Source organism: Malus domestica, chromosome 05, assembly GCF_042453785.1.
Source record: "Malus domestica chromosome 05, GDT2T_hap1".
Classification (NCBI taxonomy): Eukaryota; Viridiplantae; Streptophyta; class Magnoliopsida; order Rosales; family Rosaceae; genus Malus; species Malus domestica.
In genome coordinates, this window is record NC_091665.1 from 10,649,216 (window position 1) to 10,659,675 (window position 10,460).

Here is a 10,460-nt window from a genome sequence, read left to right on the forward strand (position 1 = left end):
CGTCCAAGACAAAGTACGTAGCCAAGGAAATTTAAGGTGGTTTTGTTGAGATCAATATTAAGGCCTATGTTTATACTAGTGTTTTCATCGGCTAGGTTTTCCTTTCCCAAAACCAAAAAAGGAATATACCTGAATCGTTAATAATATATTACTCTGTTACCCATAAATCTAATTTAACCTTAAAATGGAAAATTGATTAGGGAGCAATTTTTTGGATTAGGGGGATATTCTAAAAAAAAAAAATTGTACAAAAGTATATTTACATTAAGAGGAGGAGGGGGGGGGGGAATTGGGATCGAGCTAGCCATCTATAATATTCGAACTTAAAACTTCTCACTTACAAATTAAGTGTAATATCACTAAACTGTTGTTCTAAACAAAATACTTATAATTTTATATATAAGTTGTTAGCTTCCTGTTCTTTCATCTTTACTTTCTCGAACCCATTTCAACTTAATCCGAATTTTAATCTGATCAAGCAGTTAGGTATTAGGTAAATATCCCATAAACTCCAACCGGACCTTGTTAATGATTATCAATATCATCTTACTTTGTTGGGTTGACGTCTTGTCCGCCTAGATCCAACACAAACTCAAGCTTGAATTTTAGCCCGAATTTTGCACGTGCCTAGAAATTGATCCTGGGATGACAGTACGCAAAACATTTGACTGCAATTGGGTGATAAATATAATATAAGATCCTATATAAGAAAATAATCTATGAAAATGTTTAAAGTAAACTGCCATTCAATATCTTGGTGAGTTGTTTACTTAAATATTTCTCTGCCATCTCGAATTTCCTCTGTTCAAATCAGGTTTAGAATTGATGATCAACTTAACCCCAGTGATCCGTAAACATTGAGAAAGATAACCCGATATAAAGTATTGTCAAATTTGTTTAAAGGCATTTATTTGTGTGCTTAAGGTCCGTGGTTAAAAAATGTAAAGCAAACTTTTAATGTTGGATTTTGTTTGTAATTACAAATATAAAGTATTTAGCTTTTTATACAAATAAACGCTCTTAACCATTTGAATTATAATTTGCAATTTAGGATTGTGATTCCAAGTCTCAATTTGGACAAAATTTGTAGTGCAACCGAAATTATATCCTCTTGAGCTTATCACTTTTCATGTGACTAAATAGCATATAAAAGTATACAACCGACCGCATCTAAGTTTCTCTCCTCAAGTTAAAACACCTCCTCCCACAATAACAGCAAGTGATGTTTAAGATGGTTTGTGTTTGTAACTTGTCCATGCTGCCTTTTCAATTTCTAATGTGAACCTTTATTTCCTCCAGTTACCCTAAACTTTATAAATAATCAATTACTTTCTCTACGTGTGTGTGTATATATATATATATATATATTTTTTTTTTTTAACAAACGATATTATTTACACTAAGAAAATGGGATGAATTACTTTTCTAATATTAGATTACTCAGCATGCATCCAAATTTCATTCAAATTAATAGAGTACTTGTCATGTGGACCCTAATTCCCCCTCATTTGAAGTTAAATACGACCTCTAGCCATATTAAAACTCACTACCGAGAATTCAATTCTCGATCAAACAAATTTAATATATCGACTCATCTTAGTGTGGCAGAAAGACATGTTTACTATCTTAAAAATGGGAACGGGGACCGGAATCGGGCAATATTAACCGTTCAATTCGGTGCAATTCTATTTAAATTTATTTTTGAAATTGTATGGTTCGGTTCAACGACTCTTGTTAGGTTCATGTCAGTTCATGGTTCCGAATAATAAATCATTTGAATCTTGCAAAACATGTATTTAGAGCACATAAAAAAGGTAAAGAATTTTTTTAGTAAAAGTTAGTAATTGAATCACACAACGAGGAACATGCATGACCAATCATAAAGAATGATGAACTACAATAGAAGTTTAAAGATTCAATGGCACCAAAACTTTACAAAGTTAAAGAATATTATTCATATCAACAATTCACAAAACACAAACACATTGCTAACAATTTAAAACTCTACGAATTAAATGTTAACTGTGATTAACGAATAAAAAAGAACTCAATTTGGTCGCTGTTTCTTTTGTTTTTGATCCAGCAGCATAAACGCGGTAAGCTAAAAATCTCTCAAAAGTCAAACGGTCCCTCCTTCCTCAGTTACCCAAGTTCTGAATCCAAACACTAAACCCAGATGGCGGAAAAAAGCGGCGACGGCGACGGCAGCGGTGGGGGTGACGGTGCTCCAGCAGAGGAGGAGAAGAAGAAGAATAATCATGCTGATGGTGGTGTTCCACCAGAGAAAGAGAAGAATGGAGATCCAGAACTGCTGATCTGCTTGCTTCAACCTGCTCCCGCCGACTCCGATCCTGACTACATCGGCATCCGTCGCCTTCTCCTCTCTCGCAAGCCCCAGTCCCCATTTCATCGCCGCCTAGTATTCTCCTCCTCCTCCATCTTCTCTACTCAACAATTTGCATAATTCAATTGTTCATTTCATTCATTCAATCACACTGTTATTGCTTCTGATTGTTGAAGGATTGGAGATGCAATGGAAAAGGGTACGTCGCGTTTCGAAATTACATCCGTCGGCCAAGGAATTGGGAGAGTACGCAGACTCCGAGCCTCCAGACCACTCCCGGGAACAGGTCGGCGATCAATTCATATCAAAGCTTTTGCTAATCTCTCGAAATGTTATGAAATTGAAAGTTAATTTTCTGATTAGTGAGTGTTTAGTATGTTTTCTTAAATTCGTAATGTATGCTGACATCAGGGTAATTTACTGCTTCATGCATCAGTGGGCGATGGATTCCACCTCCAAGTCCGCGGTCCCTTTTGTATGATGTCGAAGGCTGGAGTCCTGGCAGAGTATGCAATGCATTTCAATCCAATTTCCATTTCGTTATGGGTTTTTGTTAATACTATATAGTATGCATTTGTTGCTCACTCTAATTGATTTCCGTTAATTGAACGTGGACATGTAATTTTTTAGCTTTTAAGCTGTAAAGCCGATTACCCTTGAACACAAAGCGAAAATTTGTCATTTGTACGTTCTTTCCTGGATTTTTCCTTTTTGTTTTTTTGTTATAGGCTCATACTTTTATATTATTCATTTTATTTTAGGACGTCCAGAGTGGCAGTCAACCTTCACCTCGCAGAAGTTTTGGCTCCAGTATAAGTGATAGTGACCGCCCACGTCCTCAACGGGCAGAACCTGCATACTCATTCGTAGGAATGCAGTGCATCTTTGATCAGTGCAAAGCCTCTGGTAACTTGTTTTCCTTTGAGAACTAGACTAGATGGACCCCCTTAATGTGTTATTAAGCTGAGAGCCAATGCGACTTTTAAAAAGGTTGAAAGTTGAAACCTAATTGGTTTTTATGTACAGTCACGGTTTTGAAGTTTGGACACATGAGTTCTGATCTGCTTGCATATGGAGCATCAGATGGAACCTTGACAGTATGCACTGTTTCTGATCCACCTTCAATCCTCAAGCAGCTGCATGGTCACTCCAAAGATGTTACAGGTTCGATTGACTGGTATTGTTACTGTTGTCTTTTCTTCTGTTTTTGCAATGATATATTTATAGCCACGTTGCCTAAATAATAAGTAAACTCTCACAGTCAAAGATTTCGATTTTATTGTTCCATGACATTTAGAAAACTGAAGAGCTAGGTTGCAATTTGCTCCAAGTAAACACATTGGTACCACCAAAATTCCTTTTTTGTTTAGTCAATCAGCTTCCGGTAGTAAATTAGTAGGTTATATTCTTAGTGGTTCTAATGATTAAAATGTAAAAGAAACATGATATGCAACAGATGTGAACATCAAATCCATAATTTATACCAGATGCAAATCTCTTTAGCTTCTCTTTCTATGAAGCACTTTTCTCTCTGGAATTATCATGTTTCTGAAATTCTGGTTCATTTTTCAGACTTCGATTTTTCATCAAACAATCAATACATTGCATCCTCATCAATGGATAAAACTGTACGAGTGTGGGAGATTTCAAAAGGCCTTTGCATTCGAGTAATATATGGAGTGTCTCCACAACTATGTATTCGTTTCCACCCTGTAAGTGTGCACAGAGATTAAGAAAGTTCGGCCCCTCGAAATTGTCGACATCTTTTTCCTATATTGGTTATCTTACTATAAATGCATGTTTAAAGTGTTTTTTGTCTCATCAGTGCAAGTCATTGATTCAAAGAAGTACTAGTTTCAGCATAGGATACCTGTCAGGCTTTTTGGTTGCGCTTCTACCAGATTCTCAAAGAAGATTATTTTCACTAGCCTTGACCCTCATTTGCAATAACGTTCCCTTTTAAACCTTCATAGATTAATTTAATATTGCCTTTCCCTTTACCTATATGTGGATGACTAAAACTGTCAAATGGTCATCACACATAGAGGAAAAGGCATCATTAAATGAGTCTTTGACTGCATTTTGAGCTCTTAATAAAACATTATTCCCTATAAAAAAGATCTGTGGATGACTACAGTGCATAGTGAAAATTATTTACCCTTTTTTTTGTACATGATAATATACTGCCGTTTAAGGGTTTTTTGTTTTGTTTTTTTTTTTTCTGTTATCTTCTCTGTGCAGGTAAATAACAACTTTCTTTCAGTTGGCAATGCAGACAAAGAAGTCACGGTAATGACTGCATACCTGATGTTCATTATTTTTATTCACTGTTGAAATCCTGAAACACATTCTATAACTCACATTGATGTAAAGTGCATGAGGTACAGGTATTTGAGTCATATTGTCATATATTATCTATTCATTTAGACTGAATTTTGGCACCATCACATGATACTTGTTCTGTTAATCATCAGTTCATCTGAACGCAAGTAATCAGAAAAGAAGGCCCAACTGCGTGCCTATTTTCTTGCTGGTGTATCTTGTGTAAGAAATGGTTGCTGGGGAAGGTGCCGACCATGTGTTCCTTATTTGTCCCGTTGCTTGAAATTTGTGACAGTTTATTCTCAGAGGTTGGGGTGAGATGGATTATTCCAAGTGATTATTCTTCCCTACTTTGTGAAGGATAAAGTATTGGGGACAGCCGTACAGGAAGAAAGCTAAAGTGTCACGAGTTGTATAGTATTCTTATATGTTATGGTGATAGCAGTTATTTGGGTTATTTGGTTGGAGAAAAATGAGAGGATATTCGAAATATAAGGGGGTTGGTGTGGAAGTGCTTCTGGAGCAAGTCAGATTTTGGGAATTAGGATAGAACTTGTGGAATTTTCTTTTTCTGCTATTTATTTAGATTGGTAGGCAGTGTGTGGATTCATCTGAGCTAGGATGATTATGATATACATTAAAATTTGTGTTTTGTAACAGCATGTGGTCTTGTGGTTCAATGGTCCTGCAGCCATATATATAAATTGTCTTTCTTTTAGCTTAAAAAATACCTTGGATCTCAAATTAATATGAATATGGATTCATACTTTATAACTAAAGATCTTACTGCTCTTGAGAAGATGAACACTGCACCATTTATCGTATGCATTGCATTACAATCATAATGGAACATCTCATTGGACATCCCCACACAAAAAGTTTTTATTGCAACTTTGATTTGTGTTTATCTTTTTCCAAAACATGAGGGAGCCAATTCTTTGTATTCCAGTAATGTTATAGGGTTGCAAAGATATCATCAATTTAATTGATTGTATTTAATTGGTGGAACATCTACATCTATATTTCAGGTTTTCAATTTCAGCACTGGAAGGGTCATTCATAAAATATTCTTTGACAGTGAGGTTACCTCCATGGATTATGCTCACACTGGACAGCTCATTTTCTGTGGTGATGCGGCGGTGTGTTATTGCATATATTCATTTACAGTTCTCTTCCAATGAGCTGCATATCCTTTTACTCAAATACTCCATGGGATAATTTGTTACAGGGGTGTATATATTCTGTAAGTATGAATTCTCACACAGGAATGTTGTCTCGCTCTCATCGTCACCGAAGTAGCACAAGGCGAAAATCTCCAGTCACAACTGTGCAGTACCGAAGTTTTTCTCTGTTGGCTCGAGGCCCTGTCTTGCTTACGTGTACTCAAGATGGAAGTTTATCTTTCTTCAGGTTTGGCCACTGAACCTGCCTTGTACTTTTGTTGTATATTTAAACCACTGATAGTGAGGTTGGTATGTTGTAGTGTTGCTCTGGACATACAGGGTTATTTGACTCTCCGTTGCTCACTGAAACTAAATCCACGAATATACAGCATCCGGGCTTCCTTCTGTCCTCTGCTTTCCCTTGAAAAAGGAGAATATATAGGTTTGCATGCCAATATCAATGTTACCACATACTTCATTACTACTTTTCTCAATGTGTTTGCTGACAGTCATACTGTTACAATGCCTAGTTTCCGGAAGTGAGGATTCAAATGTCTACTTCTATGATTTAACTCGGCCAAAGCATACTTGTGTAAACAAGCTACAGGTTCATCTTTATTTTTACACAAGACTTTACTCTTTCCTATGGTATGAAATTGGACCCTAAAGACCAAAATATATCCGACTGCAGGGTCATCGATTTCCGGTTATTGGTGTTGCTTGGAACCATGGAGAGAACTTGTTAGCATCATCTGATTTCTACGGAACGGTTATTGTATGGAAGAGATCAAAGACAGGTTAAAACAAACATATACAGAGAGATTCAAGTTTCAACGTCACACGCGCGATTCCGGACTTTATAATTCTTCCATTTTCCCCCAAAAATGGTTTAAACGTTATGAAATCTCGTATAATGTATCATTAACTGTATCCAACAGATAAGGGATAGAGTGGCATACTTGTACAGGTGTTTGTATCCTTTTTGCCAAATTAACATGATGCCACCAAATTGTTTTGAATCAAGAGACCTATGCAAATGACATGTACGTTTGTAGTTGAGAGAATAAAGCTTAGTTTTCTTCTTATAAACAAGATCTTAAGTTCTGATAAGAAAGTGATTTCCGCACGCTCTTTTCACCAAACAAACTCTTATTTATTTTTTGGCTCTAGATTGAATAAATGAAAGGAGAATTAAGAGACATGTATAAATATCGATGTCCGAAAATCATTTTTCTTATGATAAGCTTATGAATGTCCAGTGTGGTTCTTGCAATAGCCCTTTCTGGACTTGAGTCCTCACGGAGGCCGATCCTTAAATGCTGCTTTTTTTATCCAAGTTTTGGCCTCCACAGTTTCCATTAGTCCTAAGATGAAGTCCCTTAATTTGTGACAGTGATCCAAAATTTGTGAAGTATATGGGGTTTAATTTCTATTGTAAAAGGAAAAACATGTTTGCACACAATAACATTTTTCCTTTAAACATTCCAAATATTAGAATACAGCCTCTGTGACTTGCAATAAACAATATAATTATTGTAGGCCTATTTTAGTTAGGGGAAATGAAGAAGGTGTGACACATGGAAAAAAGAGAGAAAAGATCAAGAGGCACTTAATAGTACATATAGCCGGCTTCCTTACCATACAAGTAATACAAGATTCAATAAGAAAGATCTTAAACATAACCCTAAACACAATATACTAACTAAATTAGAACTGCAACACTTCCCTTTGAGTATGTAAATACTCAATTAGATGGAGCATTAGGTCTCCATGGATGATGTAGAAGTGGTTGATGAAGTAGTCTCGTCTAGTCGGCAGAATGAGTAAACGCAAGTCTCAAATAGGGAATGCATATAGGAAATAACTCTCGCAAAACCTGGCTATGGTAAAATCCAAGGGGTGACAAAACACACAGTCCAGGGAGAAAAGTGAGTTAACATAATATGTCAAACTTAAATGCCTTCAGGATGCAAGTAGGACGTACACTAGGGTATGACCAGCCCATAATAGATGCCTCGTCAAAACCTCGTTAGGCAACAAAAATTCAAGAGGACAAAATGATCCTGATCATACGGAAAAGAGTACATTAAGGTCAAATGAGTATAATTCAGGATACTCTCCTTGAGTTTGACAAAACTCCCCTAGAGAACTACAAACGTTGTAACTCATACAATGTACACATACTAATTCCTTGAACAAGCTTCTGAAAGATAGACTTTGGCAGTGACTTCATGAAGAGCTTATCAAGGTTGTCTTAAGAGCAGATCTGCTTGACTTCAATCTTTTGATGCTCTTGTTGCTGATGTGAAAAGGAAAACTTCGTTGCAACATGCTTTGTATTGTCTCCTTTGCCGTAAGATGAAGCTTCACATCTTGGACCCATTTGAGTTAGTTTCTGCTAGAGACTTGCATAGCAATAAGGTTGAGTTCTTAAGATTCTACACATTGTTGTAACGAAGGGAAAAGCTTTATCAGGTTTTCATGAGAGTTTTATTTTATGAAAACTACAGGTTTCAATGACACTTCTTCGATTTGATTTCAACTTTAATGAATTTTCGATTCATTGGGTATCTGCAAGCAAATACAATATATACTATACAACAACTATAGTGAATTTCAGTGGGTTCGGATCCTTTGTCTCATTATTTATAGTAAACATAGCGGACTTCCTTATCTTATTAAGGTCCAATAGGAAAGATCTAGAACATAATTCGAAACATAATCTACTGATATTTACACAATGACACTTCTAATTAAATTAGAGTTGCAACAATAATGAGTTTGTGATAAAAATTACAGAAGATTGTCCAATTATTTGGACAAAATTCTGGACAAGTTTTACAATACTATAATACCGTCAAATTCCTCTAAACTAAATTACGAGGAGAATGATTCGAAATTAAGAGCAAAAAATAGAGCATAAAAGCAGTGAATTTGCCTAGTCTGCGAAAGAGTGATACAATTTAATTGCGAAGTTAGATAGATTCTTGGTATCATAATTTCTAAACCAACGTGGATTTCCACCCATTAAATTGGTCTCAATGGAGGCTAAGACTTAAGAAATCAACAATCATGGTGACATAGCTAGGAGATTGCGTGTCGAAGGGAGGAGTCCAATGACTGTCTACTGCACAGTCCAAGAGTGACAAGGGAAAGCTGCTACGCCTATTGTTTCTTAATCCCAGTTTTATCGGGAGAAGCATTTGTTATACTCATAGTCATTTACTAATTTGTATTCCTTGTAAATCTTGTCGTACAAACCAAATCATATATGGATTAGTCTTGTATATATACTTCTTTTAAATATCAGAGTGCTCCCAAATCTTGTATGGCTTCATATCATACAAATTCATGAATTTCGTGATAAGAACTGATTAATAAAAAGTCCAAATTAAAAGAAACAAAAAAGAAAGAAATTAGCACAAGAAAGCGCGAGGGTTTCGGTCTTGATGTTGTTATGAAACATTCAAATTCGCATACTATACAAATTGTGGCCATGTTTTGGAATGTTTGAAAATTTTGAGAGTAATAGGTACTTAATCCTAGATTCATTTTAATTTTTTTTTTTAATTTTTATTTAGGGTATGTATTTTTGTCAGTATGTTGCGTCTAGCAACTAGAATCTGTATATAAAATAAAGCTGCACTTATTTCCAACATCCGTTGTAGTCTAGTTGGTCAGGATACTCGGCTCTCACCCGAGAGACCCGGGTTCAAGTCCCGGCAACGGAATATCCTTTTTTAGCTTTTTAATAATATCTGTTTGTGAGACCCGGGTTCAAGTCCCGGCAACGGAATATCCTTTTTTAGCTTTTTAATAATATCTGTTTGTTTGATAGGCCTCGGGTGTTCCCATTCTTTTCTTTTTTTTTGGATAATATCAAATTTTTCATAATAAGACTTGGACGACTATCCCTACCCTCGGTAATTTTCCATCTTTGTTTTAAAAAAATTAGGCAATTTTACATAACTTCGTGTAATCAAGTAAACTTTGAAGAAGGGTTTGGTCCGAGAAAGTCGGAACTAAGGTAGGGTTTATGTGCATGCAACCCTAGAAGGGTGACAGCGGCAGGTTCTAGAGACGGCGACGACTGGTCCTGGTAGCGAGAGAGAAAGAAGGCAGGGTCGTTGTGGGGCGAGGCCTTGATGGAGGATCTGAATACTGGCGGAATGTTGGAAGAGTTAGGGCAATCCTTGGAAGATAAACTTCAGTTGACAAACAAGGAGAAAGCTGGAGTGGTGATCGAGAGGAAGGATGTAGAAGAGGCTCTAACTGGCTTCCATTATATGTTACTATCAGAGGTTCTAACTGATAGGGTAGTCCATGGGGAAGCCTTCGTGGATCGTTTTACTTCATTGTGGAGGGGGAAGGAGGGTGTCTCCATTAGGGACATCGAGGATCATCAGTTTCTGGTGAGATTTGTAGCTCAACGCGATATGCAACGGGTGCTTGAGTCGGATTTTCCTTGGACGTTCCAAGATGATTTTGTGCTGGTGGGTGATTGTACAAATAGGAGGGAGGCACGATGGGGCGCTTTTTCATTGGGAGACTTGTGGCTTCAGATACATATGGTGTCGCCGCTGAGTATGACGGTTGTGGTTGTTACGGTAATTGGAGGAAAGAATGGTACG

The 10,460-nt window shown here is 36.6% G+C and overlaps 1 protein-coding gene and 1 non-coding gene across 2 annotated transcripts; both read left to right on the top strand.

The window, feature by feature from the left end:
* Window positions 1-1,869: 1,869 nt before the first annotated feature.
* Window positions 1,870-6,921, top strand: LOC103440368 (uncharacterized). Its single transcript, XM_008379040.4, has 12 exons — window positions 1,870-2,419; window positions 2,521-2,630; window positions 2,781-2,850; window positions 3,106-3,250; window positions 3,371-3,508; window positions 3,917-4,056; window positions 4,586-4,633; window positions 5,695-5,805; window positions 5,895-6,076; window positions 6,150-6,271; window positions 6,360-6,436; window positions 6,521-6,921. The coding sequence occupies exons 1-12, from the start codon at window positions 2,177-2,179 to the stop codon at window positions 6,629-6,631; spliced, it is 1,497 nt and encodes a 498-aa protein (XP_008377262.1). The 5' UTR covers window positions 1,870-2,176; the 3' UTR covers window positions 6,632-6,921.
* A 2,566-nt stretch (window positions 6,922-9,487) lies between these two features.
* Window positions 9,488-9,560, top strand: TRNAE-CUC (transfer RNA glutamic acid (anticodon CUC)). Its single transcript has one exon. It is a non-coding gene; the product is annotated as a tRNA-Glu (tRNA).
* The last annotated feature ends 900 nt before the right edge of the window (window positions 9,561-10,460 follow it).

Bases quoted from the DNA above. Each gene is read 5' to 3' on its own strand.
- LOC103440368 (XM_008379040.4), top strand. From the start codon at position 2,177: ATGGCGGAAAAAAGCGGCGACGGCGACGGCAGCGGTGGGGGTGACGGT. The intron at 2,420-2,520 runs GTATTCTCCTCC...TGATTGTTGAAG, and splicing joins CCCCATTTCATCGCCGCCTA to GATTGGAGATGCAATGGAAA. The intron at 4,634-5,694 runs GTAATGACTGCA...TCTATATTTCAG, and splicing joins ATGCAGACAAAGAAGTCACG to GTTTTCAATTTCAGCACTGG.